This window comes from Podarcis bocagei, assembly GCF_964188305.1.
Source record: "Podarcis bocagei genome assembly, chromosome: 7".
Classification (NCBI taxonomy): Eukaryota; Metazoa; Chordata; class Lepidosauria; order Squamata; family Lacertidae; genus Podarcis; species Podarcis bocagei.
The window spans coordinates 20,108,559-20,128,005 of record NC_138132.1 but is presented as its reverse complement, the minus strand read 5'-3'; the positions used below and the strand labels follow the sequence as shown (position 1 = coordinate 20,128,005).

At 46.1% G+C, this 19,447-nt stretch overlaps 1 protein-coding gene across 1 annotated transcript in view; it reads left to right on the top strand.

Annotated features, from left to right (window-relative positions):
* Positions 1-2,743: 2,743 nt before the first annotated feature.
* The window catches only part of LOC308592219 (IgGFc-binding protein-like), a 38,213-nt gene continuing 21,509 nt past the window's right edge, over positions 2,744-19,447 (top strand). Inside the window, exons 1-6 of the mRNA XM_081203506.1 lie at positions 2,744-2,808; positions 9,273-9,323; positions 11,485-12,702; positions 13,614-14,284; positions 16,580-17,147; positions 18,624-19,201. Of these exons, the coding sequence (XP_081059632.1) occupies positions 9,275-9,323; positions 11,485-12,702; positions 13,614-14,284; positions 16,580-17,147; positions 18,624-19,201 (3,084 nt within the window). The 5' untranslated portion in view covers positions 2,744-2,808; positions 9,273-9,274. The remainder of the gene's footprint in view (positions 2,809-9,272; positions 9,324-11,484; positions 12,703-13,613; positions 14,285-16,579; positions 17,148-18,623; positions 19,202-19,447) is intronic.

Genomic DNA, 19,447 nt, shown 5'->3' with positions numbered 1-19,447 from the left:
GACATCTCATTCCAAAGAAATGTACAGTCCCTAAAACTGCACCAGGCCCCTGGGGCATGAGGACATAGGAAGGTGCCTTATACCAAATAAAACCGTTGAGCCATCTAGCTCTAGCTAGCTATTGTCTGCACTGACTAGCAAAAGTTCTCCACAGTTTCAGTCAGTGGATGCTCCCAATCTCACCTGGAGTTGCTGAAGATTGAACCTGAGACCATCTGCATTCAGCCATGGGCCTTCCTCATATATTGCAATAGTTAGGTTGTGAAATGAGTAACTGCTCTGAAAAGAACACAATGCACTGGAGTTGACACTTGATGGGCAAGCTACCTTTTGACTCAATTTGGAATCTGATTAGCCAATATCACTGCAGAATGCTCAGAAACAGGCCAGGTATCTCCCCCCACACCACCCCATATCGCCCAATCATTTTCAACCTGCCTCCACATCCCTGCCCCCAAGACTTGGACAAGTAATTTTTAAAAGCTTTAAATACCTTCACGTGGGATAATGCCACAGACAATGGGGAACTGTAATGGCCACAAGGGGCATGCAGAATATTCCACTACCTCTTGTACTTTCACAGTTTCTCTAAACCAGAGTTGGGATCTTCAAGCATTAGGGGGGTGTCACCCTGCAGGCCCCTCTATCTGGCATGGGGGCTCTCTCCAAGCCACACCCCTCCCCGGCATTGATACACACCTTCCCATGTCAGAGGGTATGCTCTTCTTGAGTGTTTTTTGTCTGACTGGAATCTGTCCTTAGTGCTCTTGGTGGCAGTCACAATATGGCTGCACTGTGGTTCATGGCATAACACAAAATGGCTCACTTACCTGTTACAGCTCTGACTTCACCCATGGGTTAAAAACTCCCAGGGCGGCTTACAACAATTAAAGCACAACATTAAAAACAGTTTTAAACAACTTTAAATTACAGAAATAAGGTGGGTTCTAAAAATATTATTATTACTATTTATTGAATTTATATACTCCCCTATACCTGGGGGGTCTCAGGGCAGTTCACAGAATAAAATCAAGATATAAAATCACAAAATACATAATAAAAACAAAAACAACAACTCAATAGCCTCCCCCCCATTTTTTTTAAAGGGCATAGGATGTAAATCAGATAAACCAAAGGCCTGGTTAAAAATGAACAATTTTACCTGGCGCCTAAAGGTGTATAATGAAGGTGCCAGGTTAACTTCCCTGGGGAGAGCATTCTACAGATGGGGAGCCACTGCAGAGAAGGCCTGTTCTCATGTTGCCACCCTCCAGACCTCTCAAGAAGGAGGCACACGAAGGAGGGCCTCAGAAGATGATCTCAGAGTCTGGGTAGGCAGTGGCGGAGCTAGCTGCTCGGGCACCCAGAGCGGCACTCAGGGGCGAGACGATTCAACCAGGGGGTGACTGGCGCGTGGCAATCCACCTAGAGGGGTACGCGGCATGTGGCGATCTGCCCAGGGTGGATTTTGTCACCCTTCTCTGGAATGACAACCGGGGAGGACCACCCCTGCCCCCTTCCTACGCCCCTGCAGGTAGGCTCATATGGAAAGAGGCAGTCCTTGAGGTATTGCGGACTCAACTATCAAAAGTTTGGGTAAGGAGGTATGCCTTGAGCATTTGCCAGGAGCTGTATAATGAAGGCGCCTGATGCACTTCTGAGGGAAGGGATTTCCACAACTTAGCAGCTGCCTCAGAGAAGGCCCTCTCCTGGGTCACCATACCCCAAGCTTCTGAGGGCAGTGGGACAACCCAGAGGGCCCCATCTGCTGAACTTAGCACCTGTGTGCTCCACCTGTAGGGCAGGAGGTGGCCTTTTAGGTATTTGGGCTCTGCCCTAAACACGAATGTGAACACCTTGTCTTGGGCCTGGAAATGAACTGCCAACCAGCCCAGCTGTTTTCAAACAGGGCTTATGTGAGATTGGCCAATAATCTGATTGCTGCATTTCGCACCAATTGAAGGTTTTTTGAGTCATATTCAAGGGCAGCCCCACATAGAGTGCATTTCAAAAAAAATAAAATAAAAAGCCTAGAAGTTACCAGAGCAGGAAGTACAATGACCTAGTCACCTCTGTCCAAAAGGTGTCACAACTGGCGAATCTGCCAGAGCTGAAAAAGGCACCCTTAGCCACTGAGCTCACCTGAGCCTTCAGTGGCGGTGTTGAATCCAGAGCTTGGAACTGTGCAGGACATGGCAGAAAATCTCTAGCTCCATAGCTAGTTCCTTGAAACAGCCCTGGAGGTAGGAATGGAATCACTGAAGCACAGTTCCCACAACCCCCAAACCCTTGGGATGCACCCATAGGATACAATGGTCAACTGTATCAAAAGTCGCTGAAAGATCAAGGTGAATGAGCAGTCCCCACCATCTCTTTATCCTGCCTTTTCAGATCCTTGCAACACAGCTCACAAATGGTAAACTATATATATATATATATATATATATATATATATATATATATATATATATATACTGAAGCAAAGAACTGAACCAAGCCACACAAATTAGAACTGGGTGTGTGCAGAAAGAGGAGAGAGATAAGATTTTGGGTGGAGGGCAGGATCAGCCAAATTTCACAATTGAATTATATGTGCAACATTGGTTTCATATTCTCTATCCTACCATTATTTGACCTTTGTAGTGTCCCTATGGCTGCTTCCTCTACAGTTTGGTGGAACTGGGCTTACTTAAGACACCTCGTCCCTATAAAAAGGGAACGAATGGTGAAGAGATAGAGGGGTGGGTGGGCAGAACCCTCCTTTTCTCTCCTTCGCCGTGCCGCAACAGGTCTACTGAAGGGCTGAAGGTAAGATATTGCTTTGGGTTCTTTTTGTCAACCACCTCTGCTAAATGAAGCCAACCAAGGCCGTACCTGAGCTAAGGGACCTTTTCTGGTCACCACCATTAACCATAATCAGTGCTCTGATGGTGTTTCCTGCTTGGCAGGGGGTTGGACTCGATGGCCCTTGTGGTCTCTTCCAACTCTATGATTCTATGATTCTATGATTCTATGATTCTATAATGATGGTGACCAGAAGGTAATTTTAAATTCATTTTTAAAATAACAACAACAACAGCAACAACATTCACTGCAACAATATAATGCTTGCTTCTTTGCTTCATTATTTTTTAAAGACTTCTGCCACACTACTTCCTGAGCAATTCAACGGGGATACTAATTCAACATACCAAAACAATATTTCAAAACGCAATCCCAGAGTTCAGAAATGTGGAACCTTCTCCAGCATGAGTGTCATATTCACTCACAGGCAACTTTCCAAGAGCTACATATCAGTGGTGGATGGGGCTCATATCCAGGGCTTATTATTTTGTATTTTATATTGGGTGTTTCTTTAAATGTTGTACGTTGCTTTGAATCCTAACTTGGGAAAAAGGTGAGATCCAGTGGTACCTCGGGTTACATACGCTTCAGGTTACATACGCTTCAGGTTACAGACTCCGCTAACCCAGAAATAGTACCTTGGGTTAAGAACTTTACTTCAGGATGAGAACAGAAATTGCACGGTGGCGGCAGGAGGCCCCATTAGCTAAAGTGGTACCTCAGTTTAAGAACAGTTTCAGGTTAAGAACGGACCTCAGAACAAATTAAGTTCTTCACCCGAGGTACCACTGTATAAATATATAAAACACATTATTATTATTATTATTATTATTAATAATAATAATAATAATAATAATAATAATAATAATAATAATTGCTGCGTGAAGAGCCTCTCCTCTGCCATTAAACAGCTTTCCCAGGCCTGCCTGCCTCTCCTCATGTTGCAAGGGGTGTGGTCTCCTACTGGCAGCCACACAAACTGTGCTGCATGACGACACCTTACATTTTCATGTATATAGGAAGATAATATGCAGCTCCCTGGTGGGGCCCTAGCAAATGGGCTGTGGGCAGAGCATCGGATATCAGTCAGGCTCTCTCATCACCAATACTAGCCCCATGCCTTGTTGTAACCAGTAATGCTATGGACTACATCTCCCTTTTGTACCACTGCACATGTCACACTGCAACCCTTTTTGGTGCCAGCCCACACTGCAGAAAAAGCATTCTCTGCCTGTATGCTACTCCAGTGAAATCCAACAGTTTCCATGTTATCAGGCAGTTGTTGCAGGGCCATTTATTTCAGAGCTAACGAAGCATGCAAACTAGTTAATTGCTCAGTCCTGGGAAAACATTACTACATTTCACTAGCCCAATAAAACTCACTCTTCCTTTCCTCCACGACTGCCACAAGCACAGATTTGCATCTCCAGTTGCTTCTTTGGCAGTGTGCCACATCATGTAAACCTATGCATTCTGGAGGGTGGCCAGGCCCAGAGAGCCACAGATATGAAACTAGAGACAAGAAGAATTATTGAGCTTGGGAATACTGAGCAACCTTGCAGCGATTCACATCAGGGCTCTCCCTATCATGGCCATACTGCTAACTGTTCCGATTTGACTGGGACACCCCAGAATTACAGACGCCATCTTGACTTCTGATTGGATCCTGGCATGTCCCATTTTGGCTCCTGCAAGAGCATGGCCCCCAAAAGGTGCATTTTTGGGGGTGGCACGCACTCTGGCGCGAGTCACCTGGCTCCTGTGGGAGTGTGGACCTGAAAGAAGGGCAAACTTTTTCCCCTTTGCGGCGTGTTGGAGGTTATGCCATGCAGCAGAGTGAAGTAGCCTGCTGCCAATAATGGCATGAAGGTTGGGGTTGAGGGGATAGAGGAAAACAGCTATAAGTGTGTGAATGGCACAGCAGGAATATTAAAGCTCCCTGTCTGTTCTGCATTTGCCCATTCATGTCAGTTCCTTTGTACTTTCACATACATTTGTATTTAAATACCCTGCCACTCGCCTTCCATTCTACCTCATAGTAGAGGCTCCGTGGACAGTGCAACCAAACTGGTTGCGCTTCCCTAAATCCACTGCTGTCTCTTGAAGACACTGTTATAAGAATAAACTGCTCCTTTTTCCCTTATAGGGTATCCAAGAGCCCTACAGAGTCCTTATGTAAGTTTTCTGTTGGTAGGAAAAAATAACAGAGGCCAACCAGAGAATATTGAGCAGCAAAGCAGCTAGTAAGCATGATCTTTGCGTGTTGAGTCACAGTAGCCCCCCAATAATTCACACTTCACACATCAATTTTTGTTTAAGGTTTTTGGCATAATTTTGGCCACAACTTTATTCAAATACAAAAATGTGAGTGGTTGCTTAGGCATTGGTTCCGACTATCTGTCCTTGCCCTCAGGGACAGAGCTGGCCTTCCAGATACCAGCGGAAGCCAGCGTGGGAAACAAGTATTGGGTGAGAAATAAAGCTGGGCACCAGACCATTACTTCTCACCCTCATGTTCCGTTGGGGCTCGCACGGCCCAAGTCCGACTCCGGGGACAAGGACGAAAGAATGGCAAGCCCCTGGATTTCCTTTAACGGAATTCCCATTCGCATCATTTGGAGGGGTAGGCACTTACCCCTCCAAGCACCAATTTAACCAATGCCTAACCGCCAACCTTACAAGTTGTGACAATTTGCTACGCAGTAGGCAAAAACCAAATGGCACAGCCAATCAGCCAGATGGCAAAATTCCTACCAGGCCCTCGCACCAAGGCGAACGACCCCATGACAGGCATAGCAAGGTCAAGCAATCCTTCAATACCCCCCTTAAACAAGGGAGGGAGGGCGGGTGATCCGATGCAAAATGGCCAAGAGGCCGTGCCAACGTCTGGCCCCTGTATATATAGACTCTGACCCCTCCTCCGAATTGGCAACAATCAAAACACCCCAGCAACCCAGTTTAACCATTTAAATGGTCGGGATTCAACTAAATTTGCCTAGTCACTGGAGGGTGGCCTGTTCCCAACCGCAACACGTGCTCTCTGCTAGGGAGAACACGCTTTATTAAACTGTTGCATCAGGGTCCCCCACTCACCCCATGCAGGGAGGGAGGAGAGGAACCCAGAACATTGCTGTGCAAGCTCTTACATAGACTTTTGAAATTGCCTGCCCTGTAGCTCAAGACCACCCCCCAAAATATCACACATACATCACAGAAAGAGGTGGTCCCCAGCAGAAATTTGAGTGTGTTGCTTCTCTCCTGTCTGCCAGGATACCTGATAATGTCTTATCTGATTGCCTTTTCTGGGTAGCCAGGCCATTCCTTTGAGATGGTAAATACTTAGTTCCTGAATCTCTTACGCATATTGATAAAAACCAGTAGCACCTTAGAGACCAACTAAGTTTGTTATTGGCATGAGCTTTTGTGTGCATGCACACTTCTTCAGATACTGATATTGATAGTGTTGCTCAGCTTAACAGATATTTGCCAGACTATATTTACAGGGAGGTGTAAGCCCCTAGAGTCCAAAGACAATTGGAAAACTTTTCCCACTTCCTTTCTCCTTGCAGAGAAATATTTGAGGTCAATTTGGGAGAGTCAAAATGGCTTCAGGATTGTTCTCCTGTACTATTTCAGACATGTGGTTTATATGCTTATGTATGTGTTTGCCTTGTACATTTATGAACATTTATTTTATATATATAAGAAGACACTTTTAGGCTCTATTCATTACATTTTCTTTTTTAAAAAACAGTCTTTTTATGATTTTGTATTCTTTTATGGTATCTTATGTTTTGTCGCACCTGCATGTATTTTTTACACCATTGTGATAAATAAGTGAAATAAATATTCTTTTATATTTTAGCAACAACAACAATTTATTAGTTATACCCCGCCCACTTTGGGCGGCTCCCAACAGAACACCACTAACAATAATAAAAAAGCAACAATATCAAACATTAAAAACTTCCCTAAACAGGGCTGCCTTCAGATGTCTTCTAAAAGTCAGTGAGTTGTTTATTTCCATGACATCTGATGGGAGTGTGTTCCATAGGGTGGGTGCTACTACTGAGAGCGTCCTCTGCCTGGTTCCCTGTATCTTCACTTCTCACAGTGAGGGAACCGCCAGAAGGCCCTCAGAGCTGGACCTCAGTGTCTGGGCTGAAAGATAGGGGTGGAGACGCTCCTTCAGGTATACTGGGCTGAGGCCATTTAGGGCTTTAAAGGTCAGCACCAACACTTTGACTTGTACTCAGAAACTTACTGGGAGCCAATGTAGGTCTTTCAGGACCAATGTTATGTGGTCTTGGTGGCCACTCCCAGTCACCAGTTTAGCTGCCGCATTCTGGATTAGTTGCAGTTTCTGGGTCACCTTCAAAGCCCCACGTAGATAAATATTTGATAGAGAGACTTCTTCTTGGAGCAGTAGACAAGCCTCCTGGTTCTGGTTCAAGTGGTTCAGGATTGGGTGGCGAAGTACCTGGCCCTTCACTTGCCTGCTCTGCTTCCTCCTCCTTTTCCTCTGATCAGTACAGTGCTCCACCTTCCAGCTCTGAAGCTTCTTCTGCCTCCGTCTCTTGCCTCTTGATTGGTACAGTTCCCCACAAATCACTGACCTCCCCCAAGTCAGACTTCAGTCCCGTTTACCCCGATGCACACATGTCAGCATCCTGCCAGTCCCTGACAGGAAATGGCTGATTATTACAATAAACTGTCATGAAATTCTACTCATATTGAATAGGGGAGATTCCAATGTATAGTTAGCAGGGTAAAAACTTACCGTAATACACATTGCAGGATTCCTCCCAAAATAGACCAGAGGAGATTAATATTTCATCCAGCAGAGCTTTACTGCTGCTGAAAGCAAATGAGCGTAATGGTCACAGATCCAATACATTCAGGATTGGCACCATCAATAAGAAATCCAGTTGCAACAGACTTAACTTAAATTTACAATAACTTATAGTAAGACTAAAACCATAACATGAACCATACTGTGTACAGAACACCACACCAGAAGGAAAGAGAGATAGAAACCCGGGCTCCTTCTGGTCTTATTATTATAACCAGCATGACCTTGACAGAAAGAGATAACAGAACTAGTGTAAGCCAGCTGTACTCAGCTTCTCTGAAGCAATAACCCAAACATCATGACGCATCTGCTTGTTTCTAGGCAGAATAGAAACTTACGTGTCAGCACCAGTTTCTTTCACACATAGAAGCTCCCAGAACCCTTTGGTTGTTTTTTTTTAAAATAAAATATTTATTAAAGGTTTTAAACAATACAACAAACTTCACATCCACAACCAAAAAAAGAAAAACACCATAGGCCAAAAAAGACAAGAAAAACATACAGAGCATACAAAAAAAAAAAGGCATAAAAAAGACATAAAAAAGAAAATGGTTCAGTTTCTTAAATGTTGTTTCCATAACCCTCTTTCCTGACTCCCTCGCATCTCCCTTTTCTGTGTTCCCATTTACAAAATCTTGTTCAGCAATACTTCACCTTCTTTCAAATCTTATTTTGTATTATACATTTCAGCTATTATGTCTCCAATTTTTCCCCTTTCTCATCAGTTATTTAAGCTTGACATAATATTGTTCAAATTCCACCTTTGTTCTTATAAACCAGTTTTTACGTACTCTTTTCAAGTATGTCACTAATGCCACGTTATCTTTATATCCTGCATCATTCTAACATTCATACAGTTTACAATACTTTTGCAAATAGTCCTTAAATTTCTTCCAGTCCTCTTCCACTATCTCTTCTCCCAGGTCTCGGATTCTGCCAGTCATTTCTGCCAGTTCCATGTAGTCTATCAGTTGTGTCTGCCATTCTTCCAGAGTGGGCAAATCTTGTGTCTTCCAGTACTTTGCGATGAGTATTCTTGCTGCTGTTGTCGCATATGAAGCTCCCAGAATCCTTTTGAAAGAATTAGAATAGGAAAGATCTCTACACATCAGATCAATACTTTCTGTACCAAGAAATGCAGACTGACATAAACAAATACCGTATTTTTCGCTCTATAAGACGCACCAGACCACAAGACGCACCTAGTTTTTGGAGGAGGAAAACAAGAAAAAAATATTCTGAATCCCAGAAGCCAGAACAGCAAGAGGGATTGCTGTGCAGCGAAAGCAGTGATTCCTCTTGCTGTTCTGGCTTCTGGGATAGCTGCGCAGCCCGCATTCGCTCCATAAGACGCACACACACTTCCCCTTACTTTTTAGGAGGGAAAAAGTGAGTCTTATAGAGCAAAAAATACGGTACATATTTCTTTACTGCCAAGAGATTTGGGGAGTGGAGTTTACCAGTGTTAGGTAAAAGGAGATGCTTGAACCAGATGGTCAGAGCCAGGGTGGGTTGGTGGGACTGAATTGTACCCTGAATCATAATATCTGAACTACTTTATTTTGCTGTCTTGTAGCCATGGCAAGGAAACAGCTACTGCTTTGGACCTGGTTGGCATTCCTATGTGGTGAGTTTGGAATTAACTATGAACTTGCAGGTTGACCCATCTAGACAGAAACTCCTTCCAGTTTTGTACCTGGTCACAACTCTCTCCCAAAGAACAATTGAACTGCATACCTTACGCCTCACAGAGGTACAAGTCCCTGCACTCTTAGAATATATAAATGACAGTTCCCAGGATTCTTTGGGGGAAGCCATAACTAACAGTAGTACAGTGGTATCTCAAGTTACAAAGGCCTTAGGTTACAAATGCTTCAGGTTACAAACTCTGCTAACCTGGAAGAGTTGCCTTGAGTTGAAAACTTTGCCCCAGGATGAGAATGGAAATTGTGTGCCGGCGGCACAGCGGCAGCAAGAGGCCCCATTAGCAAAAGCACGTCTCTAGTTAAGAAGAGTTTCAGGTTAAGAACGGACCTCCAGAACAAATTAAGTTTGTAACTAGAGGTACCACTGTATAAGGGTACTACAGATGCATGGTGTGGGTGTGACCTCTTCGGGGCAATTAGAGATATTGGCAGAACAGTAACTTGCTCAGAGCCTGGCAAATTCCCCTTGACAAAAGCGTACAGTGCACGGCGATGGATATCTGGCACAGAGTCCGATATCCTGTTTGTTGTGGGTGAAAACCTGCCCTTCCCCTGCAGTGGTGCGGAGACTTTGGCCCGATGATGCTCAGCTCCCAGACCCTGTGATCATCATCTGAGGCCCTTCTTCATGGGCCACCTCCTCCATGAGAGGTCCAGAGGGTGGGAACAGTAATAATGATCAGCCCCAGACAGCACAGCCAATATTCAGGGATGATAGTGGTAGTCCATTAGAATCTGGAGTTCACCAGTTCTTCATCCCTGCAGCCAAGTATTTACAAAGTGTAGTTCTGCAGTGTGTCTTTTCTCAGGTCACTTAACACTCTGCTATGAACACCAAGCTTTAACAGATAAAAGAGGCAGCAATTATTCATCTGTTAAGGCTTGGTGTTTGTAGCAGAGTGATGAACATTTCAGGGTTCAATTCATCTTCCATACTTCCATCATCTTCCAGACTGATGTTTTAATGTATTTTTAATCATTTGTTGGAATCCACCCAGAGTGGCTGGGGAAACCCAGCCAGATGGGTGGTGTATAAATAATAAATTATAATTTATTATAAATAAATTCTTCTTCTTCTTCTTCTTCTTCTTCTTCTTCTTCTTCTTCTTCTTCTTCTTCTTCTTCTTCTTCTTCTTCTTTCATTCCCATATGACATTTTTTTTAAAACCCTCAGTTTTTCAATAAAGCAATTATCTCTTTGCCTCCCTTTCCTGGCCCTGATTATATCTTGAAATTTTGCCATCTTTATTAAATCCCAATATTTAATCATCCAGGTTTCTAATTCAGATGCTTAGAAGTCACTTTGCTTGCAGTGGTTTGTGTAGAGAGCTGCATAAAATGCTCTGTTCGGAGTGGCCCAGAGTGGCTGGGGAAACCCAGCCAGATGGGCGGGGTATAAATAAATCATCATCATCATTCCCCCCCCCCATGTTTAGGTCATGCATGTGAGCTGCTATTAAAAGATTAATACCCATTTGTTTAGCTTCTTGAAATACCATGTCCTTGATATAACCAAGTAGCATTATTAAAGGTTTCCTTTAATTAATAATTTTGATTCCATTATCACAATTGTCCTGTCCTACCAGAATATAGTCAGAGGAGTACACAATATTTCAAATGCTACAACACCATGTGATTATGGCACCGTATTGAGCTGTATTGAACTTTGTGCAGCTGTACAGGTTTGGCAACCATCTAAAACCTCACAAATTAAAAGCACACAAGGTGGAGAGCTTAAAAGACCTTTCTGTGTTGGGTTTTCCCAGTGCAGAAAGAGCTTTTAAGTTTTCCACATTGTTTACCGGGCTCTGGGAGGCTCCTGGAAGATCTTGTGGGGCTATCCAAGATCTTGCGAGAACCTCCGAGAGCCCAATAAACAACTTGAAGAGCTCAGAAACTATCTGCTTTACATGGGGGCAAGGCTCAGTCAGTGCACTGTTCCAGAAAGGTAAGATTTCTCATGAAGAGTTGGTTCTGAGGATTGTTTTGACTATACAGAATTTCAGCCTTATGCACTATCTCCAGAATGTAATCCCTGCGCAAGCTGCAAGTTAATTGCACTTTGTTAATTATGCCTTTCAGGGTATTGTGGAGCAAGTTCCTGTGGGGAGGAATTTGTCACAGCCTTCCTTCAGAACCTCTTGGAAAGTCAACCCAATCCTAAGTTTGAGTTGCTTATCACTGGATATCATCCTGCAACAACCATCACGGTCACAGCAAACAAGTCTACATTCAATAAAAAGGTTTCTGTCAATAAGCAGACAGTGTCAGTTGAGGTCCCAACCTCTTTGGAGATGAAGGGGACTGAAATCTTTGATGCAGCTGTGTGGATTCAAGCCGACAAAGAGATCTCAGTTGTTTCCCACAATTACAGGATCTCCACAAGTGCTACCACAATTGTGTACCCAACTCATCAGTTGGGCACATCATATTATGTGGTAACCCCAGTGGGGAATGACGCAAACACTTTCAAGGAATTTGCAGTTGTAGCCTATGAATTCCCCACTCAAGTCACTATTCACCTGAAAGGGGCTGTGACATTCCAAGGGAAGTTTTATGCTGCAGGGAGCAGGCTTGTTGTGGACCTGAAAGCTTTCCAAGCAATCCAGCTGCAAAGCTCAGCTGATTTGTCTGGCACCAAGGTTGAATCAGTTGCGCCCGTGGCTGTTTTGAGTGGGCACAGCTGTGCCAAGCAGTTCTCATCTTGTGACCATGTTGCTGAGCAGCTCTTGCCTGTTTCCAGCTGGGGCACCACCTTCATAGTTCCCCCAGTGCCCTTCCAAACTCAGACTGACATTGTGTATGTCATCGCTTCCCAAGATAACACTTTGATCCAATACCAGTCTGGGGCCACTCCAAGCTCCCGCCGCGCGGTGGCTGGGGAAGTCATCCAGTTTCAAATGCAGCCATCTCAGTCCTATTTCTTCTCTGCCAACGCAGGAATCCAGGTCCTTTTCTTCTTTGCTGGTAACAGCAAGAACTACGACCCTTTCCTCATCAATGTTCCTGCTTTAAAAAGCTATTGCACATCATATCACATTGATGGGATTAAGGCGTTTGATAATTTTGCTGTCATCGTAGCAAAAATCTTAGATTCAAATGGGATCACACTAGAGAAGAGAGCCATTGCAAATGCCAAGTGGACACGCATCCCTGGAACAGAGTATTCTTTCAGTCAACTTAGCTTGGGCAAAGAAGCCAGTGCCCTCTCTGTAGAGCATCCCAGCGCTCCTTTTGGGCTCTTCATCCTTGGAGGTGCATCTGCCGATGGCTATGGCTCTGTGGCCCTTTGCTCTTGTGGTAAGTATCCTAAGTTGCACATATAATTTGTGCTATGAATGAGTAGTTTGATTATCTTCTCTGTACTTGAGAACAGAATGTGCTCTTTTTTTTTTCCATAGAGAAAGGAACATGACTATAGGCAAATTTACTGTATAAATCAGGAATAGTGACCCGGTGGCTCTCTGGATGCTGTTCAACTCCCATAATCTCCAGTCAACATGACCCATAGTGAGGGATGATGGGAATTGTAGTCCAGCAACATCTCGCAAGGCACAGGTTCCTCATTGCTGATATAGGTGGTTGTAGGAGTAGCAGCAGCAGGAAAAGTTGCTCTTATTGATCTTTATGGCTATTTCCATGTTGCAGCAGAAGAGGAATTGAGTTATATGGGCAAGGAAGGCAAAGGGAGGGTATATTAGCACATCTGCATAGAAGGCTTCCTCCAAGCAGCTCAGGAAGATGCATATGAGGCTATGTTTGGGAGGTAAAAGGTAAAGGTAAAGGGACCCCTGACCATTAGGTCCAGTCATGACCGACTCTGGGGTTGCGGCACTCATCTCGCTTTACTGGCCGAGGGAGCCGGTGTACAGCTTCCGGGTCATATGGCCAGCATGACTAAGCCGCTTCTGGCGAACCAGAGCAGCGCACGGAAACGGTGTTTACCTTCCCGCCAGAGTGGTACCTATTTATCTACTTGCACTTGACGTGCTTTCTAACTGCTAGGTTGGCAGGAGCAGGGACCGAGCAACGGGAGCTCACCCCGTCACGGGGATTCAAACCACCAACCTTCTGATCGGCAAGCCCTAGGCTCTGTGGTTTAACCCACAGCGCCACCCACGTTAGGCTAAAAGAATTCAGAGCACTGACGAGGACTATCTTTTAATAGTTTGATCTTGCACCATTAACTGGGATCTTCTCTCTTTTGACAGCAAAATCCTGTCCTGAGAACAGCCATTATGAAGCCTGTGGGTCTCCATGCCCGGCCACCTGCAGCGACACAGTTGGGCCCAAGGACTGTTCCTCGTTGCCTTGTGTGGGGGGCTGCCAATGCAATAAGGGCTTTGTGCTGGATGAAGGGGAATGCATTCCCACTACGGTCTGTGGGTGTGTGTTCGAGGGGGACGCCTTCTCCCCCGGTGAGCAGTTCTGGGCAGACAAGACATGCACAAAGCGCTGCATCTGTGATGCAAAAACCAGAGATGTGAGGTGTTGGGCAACAAGCTGCAGAAGATGGGAGCGGTGTGAGGTGCAGAATGGAGTCCAGGACTGCTACCCTTTCAGACAGCCTCCCCCCAGCAGTCCTGCCCCCACAACCCCCAGTTCCCCTACCACCACCATTTCCCCTACCAGGAATGCCACCTGCTCTGCTTTCGGTGGCCCCCACTATCTTAGCTTTGATGGCCAGAAGTTTGACTTCATAGGCACCTGCGTGTATCAGTTTGTTGCGCTGTGTGAGAAGCGGAGGGGCCTGGTTGACTTCCAGGTGCTCGTCCAAAATGACCATCGAGGCAGCCAGTCTGTGTCCTTTACCCGGCTTGTAGAAGTGAAGGTTGAGGGGGCATCCATTGTGATCAGCAGAGACAACCCTGCAAAAGTCGTGGTGAGTTTTGATGAATAGTTTGTTTAAATGTTAGGGTTCGTTATTGTATCACAGGATGTATGCCACTTTAAAAGCCAGGGTCCTGACCTAGTTTTTACAGCTGTGTAGAAGTGTAGCAGGTGCTGATAAGTCACTGTAATTAGCTGTGTCAGCAATTGTGGATGATGTATAATGTGCCGTATGTAGCTTAATCTGCCCTGGTGGATGGATGGGTGATCATTATGGACACTATGTAAGATGTATGTTAGAGGAGTTTTCTTACTAAACCATGCAAAGATATTTTTGCGTCTCTTCAGTGTTTCCATTTGTGTGGTCTACTCCGCACACACTCTGTGGCATGTTTCAAATGCCCAATCATTGAGGTGGGGAACCAAATGCAGCCCTCCACGTCTTCCTGGCCCTCAGGACTCTCCCAACAGTGCACCCCCTCCCCTGCCATACTTCTCCCCAGGGTATAGCCTTCCCTGACCTTGCTCTGTAACCTCCTTGAGTGCTTTTCCTGATTTGAATGTGTCCATTGAGTCCTAATAATGTTTTTATGGAAGAAAGATAAAGAGGGATATATGAGCATGTGTGAAACTAGCCTACTGTACAAAGGTAAAATTAGCAATCATTGCTCTGCCCACTTTTGCTTTTCGCCCCGCCCACCTGTGGCATGTGGCCCCCAGAAAGTTGCCCGGAAGGGAATGTGGCTCTCAGCCTGAAAAAGGTTCCCCGCTGCTCATCTGGAACATCACAGTTGGAAACTACTGAGAATGGGGGAGGGGATTATTCTGATAATTAAGGTAAAGTCGTACCTTGGATGCTGAACGCCTTGGAGCTCAGACGTTTTGGCTCCCAAATGCCATGAACCCTGTTCACGTTCATTTGGAAGCCGAACATACAACGGGGCTTCTGTGGCTTCTGATTGGCTGCAGGAGCTTCCTGCAGCCAATCAAAAGCCACAATTTGGTTTTTGAACGTTTTGAAAGTCGAACGGACTTCCAGAACAGATTCTGTTTGACTTCCAAGCTACAACTTTTCTTGGCATGGTTCCTTTCCTCTCCATGGCTGGTGCCCAGAAGAAAGATGAAGTGGGCTGTGTCCATTTTTCATTGCTTTTGCAAAGAGACCATTTTGTGATTACTGTATTTTTCTATAAGACGCACTTTTCCCCCTCCAAAAATGAAGGGGAAATGTGTGTGCATCCTATGGAGTGAATGCAGGCTCCTTGGCTTCAGCGATAGCAACGCAAAGCCTCCAAAGCGCAGAGGGACAGCTCCCCCCACGCTCCAGAGGCTTCGTGTTGCTTTCGCTGAAGCCCCCTGAAGCCCCTGGAGCGCAGGGAACTCCCGCTGTCCTCCAGGGGCTTCAGACAGCTATCTGCAAGCCTTTGGAGCGCAGCAGGAGTTCCCGCTGCTCTCCGAAGGTTTGCGGATAGCCACTTGAAGCCTGGAGAGCGAGAGGGGTCGGTGCGGTGCACACCGATCCCTCTTGCTCTCCAGGCTTTGCTTCGCTGAAGGGGCGCTGCACAGAGAGGGAGAGCTGCGCAGTGCCCCTTCAGTGAAGCGGGAGGAGAAATGGAAGGGGCTCCGTTTCTCCTGCTGCTTCGCTGAAGGGGCGCTGAGCAGAAAGGGGGACCATTTTTCCCCCTGTTCTCCCCCTCCTATGGTCCGGTGCGTCCTATGGTCCGGTGCGTCCTATAGAGCAAAAAATAGGGTATATGAAATCTATTTTCCAGCAGTATTTTTTTTTTTTTATGAAGTATTACGTTGGACAAAAAATCCTGCATTGCAGGGGGATGGACTATAAGAGTTGAATTTTTCCTACCCCAAATGATACATTTTGCTGTTGACCTCTGTGCTCTGGAGCAGCCTTGGTTAGCCTTATGCCTTCCAGATGGTATTGATCTCCCAAGGATCAGAGGTGATAGGAGTTCTGAATGCATAAGGCTAAGCAAAGCTGCTACAGATACATCAAGTATCACAGAATCATAGAGTTGGAAGGGACTCCATGGATCATCTAGCCCAGCAGTTCTCAACCTGTGGGTCCCCAGATGTTGTTGTACCCATCATCCCTGACCACTGGTCATGCTGGCTAGGAATGATGGGAGTTGCAGTGCAACAACATCTGGGGACCCACAGGTTGAGAAACACTGATCTTGCCCAACTCCCTGCAGTGCAGGAATATGCACCCATACGGGGATCAAACCCGTGACCTTGGCATTATCAGTACCACGCTCTAACCAACTGAGCTAACTGGCAAGGCTATTACAAAGGCACTTCTGAAATGTTCCCCTTTTAAAATGGGCTCTAGGTGAACGGCTTGCTGACCAACCTGCCCTTCAGCATCAGCAACGGCAGAATCTCCATATACAAGAGAGGGCAAGAGGCAGTGGTCCAGACAGACTTCAAGATGACCGTCACCTTTGACTGGCAAAGCCGTGCCACAGTGACTGTGCCCAGCAGCTACGATGGCGCCCTGTGTGGTCTCTGTGGGAACTTCAATGGCAACAAGCAGGATGATCTGACCATGAAAGATGGCACAGTGGCTCCAAGCCCATCGGCCTTTGGTCAGAGCTGGAAAGTGCGGGAGGTGCCAGGCTGCAGTGAGAGGGGCAAGGGAGAGTGCCCTGCACGGCTGACCATCGAGAAGCGTCAACGGAACCTCAACAAGGAGTGTGGGCTCATCCTAGCCAAGAGCGGCCCTTTCAGAGAATGTCACAGCAAAGTGGATCCAGAAGGATACTTCCAAGATTGTGTATACAATTATTGCTTCTTTGATGGCCAACAAGCTGTGATCTGCCAAGTCATTGCCAGCTATGCTTCAGCGTGCCAGGCAGCTGGGGTGAACCTCTATCCTTGGAGATCGGACACCTTCTGCAGTAAGTGCTAATGCCCTGAGCTGTTTTCTGAAATTCCTTAGATCTTCAGAGAACATGGTAATTTATCTGAAATGGCACACAAAGTTACCAACACTACTTTTGCTTATGAAATATATATACAGTGGTACGTCAGGTTACATACGCTTCAGGTTACATATGCTTCAGGTTACACACTCCGCTAACCCAGAAATAGTGCTTCAGGTTAAGAACTTTGCTTCAGGATGAGAACAGAAATTGGCCTCTGGTGGTGTGGCGGCAGCGGGAGGCCCCATTAGTTAAAGTGGTACATCAGGTTAAGAACAGTTTCAGGTTAAGAACGGACCTCCGGAACGAATTAAGTACTTAACCCGAGGTACCACTGTACTAACTTTGTTTGTGTGCCATTTTGGGGAAAACCTTATGTCCAAAAATCTCCCAGCTGATGATCTGCCTTGACGCAGAGGGGTGGGATGTAGCAATGACCCCAGTAGTGGCCAGTGGCATGGCCTGGACAGGACAGGACAGCCTTGCTTATGCAGCACTGGCAAGCCAAGCAAGCAATGCTGCCTTGCCTGTGCCCCAGGGGCTCCTGATTGCCTCACCTGACCCCCTGGCCAAACATTCACCTCTTCAGTGATCATTTGCAAAGGAGCAGGGGACTTTTGTAAATCAGTAGAGGCACTCACTATGAAGAATTGCACATACTACCATTGAAAAGGGGGGAAATGTAAATGTGTTTTGTGGGGCATGGACCCAGATGGGAGTAATAGGTCAAAGACCAGTTCACAGCCTGGAATCTGCCTTCAAACTTTCCACACAATGCTGGGGAATATAGGAGCCAACTCCTAGGGGCCATAGGCTCCAACTCTATGGGGTTGAGGACATCTCCTCCCTGCACAAAATATGTGGGGACAGGGCTGAGCCACGCCCCAGCCCATCTTGAGGGGTCAGGCCTTCCTGGGCCTCCGCACAGTGGTGGCAGGCCTAATCAGGCCTCACAGCCTCTTCCCAGTGCCTGTGACATCACACATGTGTCACACTTTAGACGTCATGAGCGCATGATGACCCCCTCCCCATGTCAGGTGGAACACAGCGCCTCTTCTAGGTTCAAAGTCCCTCCATGACCCCCAATAACATATTTGAAGAGGAACGCCCCCCCAAGTAATTGCCATTCAAATGGTGTGCGTGCACCACAACCTGATATCAGTTATGTGGGGTTGGGCTTACCTGTCCTCCCCTGATATTTTATTGAAGTTGGCGCCCCTGCAGGGGAATTACAAGTAGGACACTGCTATTGTGCTTCTGTCCTACTTGTGGATTTCCCATTGTCATCTGATTGGCCACTTTGAGAATAGAACGGAACGCTGGAAGCCTTTTTGAGATACAGCAGGGCTCTCCTTATGTCCCTCCGCCCATAACCTCTTTTAGCAGGTCAACTTTGCTTTTTCAGCCATGTTCTTCCTGCCAGTTTTTTACCACCTTGCTTCGATTTGGTAGGTCTTTCTTGTGCTCCAAATAGCCATTACGAGCTCTGCGCTAGCGGCTGCGCCAAGACCTGTGTTGCAGCCCCATGTCCCACTAAGTGCCAGGAAGACTGCATGTGCAACAAGGGCTTCGTGCTGAGTGGTGATCGATGCATCCCAGAATTCCAGTGCGGTTGTCTCCACCAAGGCCAATACTACCAGGCAGGAGATACGTTTTACCCCTCGTGTCAGGAGCGTTGCACATGCCAAACTGGGGGGAGTGTGAGCTGCGTTGCATTCTCCTGTGGCCCCAATCAGGAATGCCGGTTGTCAGATGGCGTTCGGAAATGCCACCCTGTTGGCAGCGCCACCTGTTCTGCTTCAGGTGACCCTCACTATCTCTCCTTCGATGGACTGGCCTTTGACTTCCAAGGCACCTGCATTTATACCTTGGCTAGGGCCAGCGGAAACAGCCGAGGTTTGAAGCCCTTTATTGTCAATGTGGAAAATGAGGCCTGGGCGGATGGGAAGGCGTCTGTCACCAAGATAGTCTCGGTCAGGGTCTACAGCGTGACACTCACATTACAACAGAACAAGGATGGTCAAGTGCAGGTGAGTGCATGCTAAAAGGGGAGGACAATCTTTAAATCTTTACTTATCCCCACCCCCTTTTTCCATTAAGGCATTGTCTTTGTTCATTCATTCAATTAGTCATGAAAACATCTGCCAATTTCTGTTTCTCTCAGTTTCTAATTTTTCCAGTCCTAAGTTCAGCTGTCTGCGTTATTGCGAAGTTCTCTTAACATGCAAAGTTTTGTATGCAGGTTTGTTTAATATACATTTTGTTGCAATCAATTT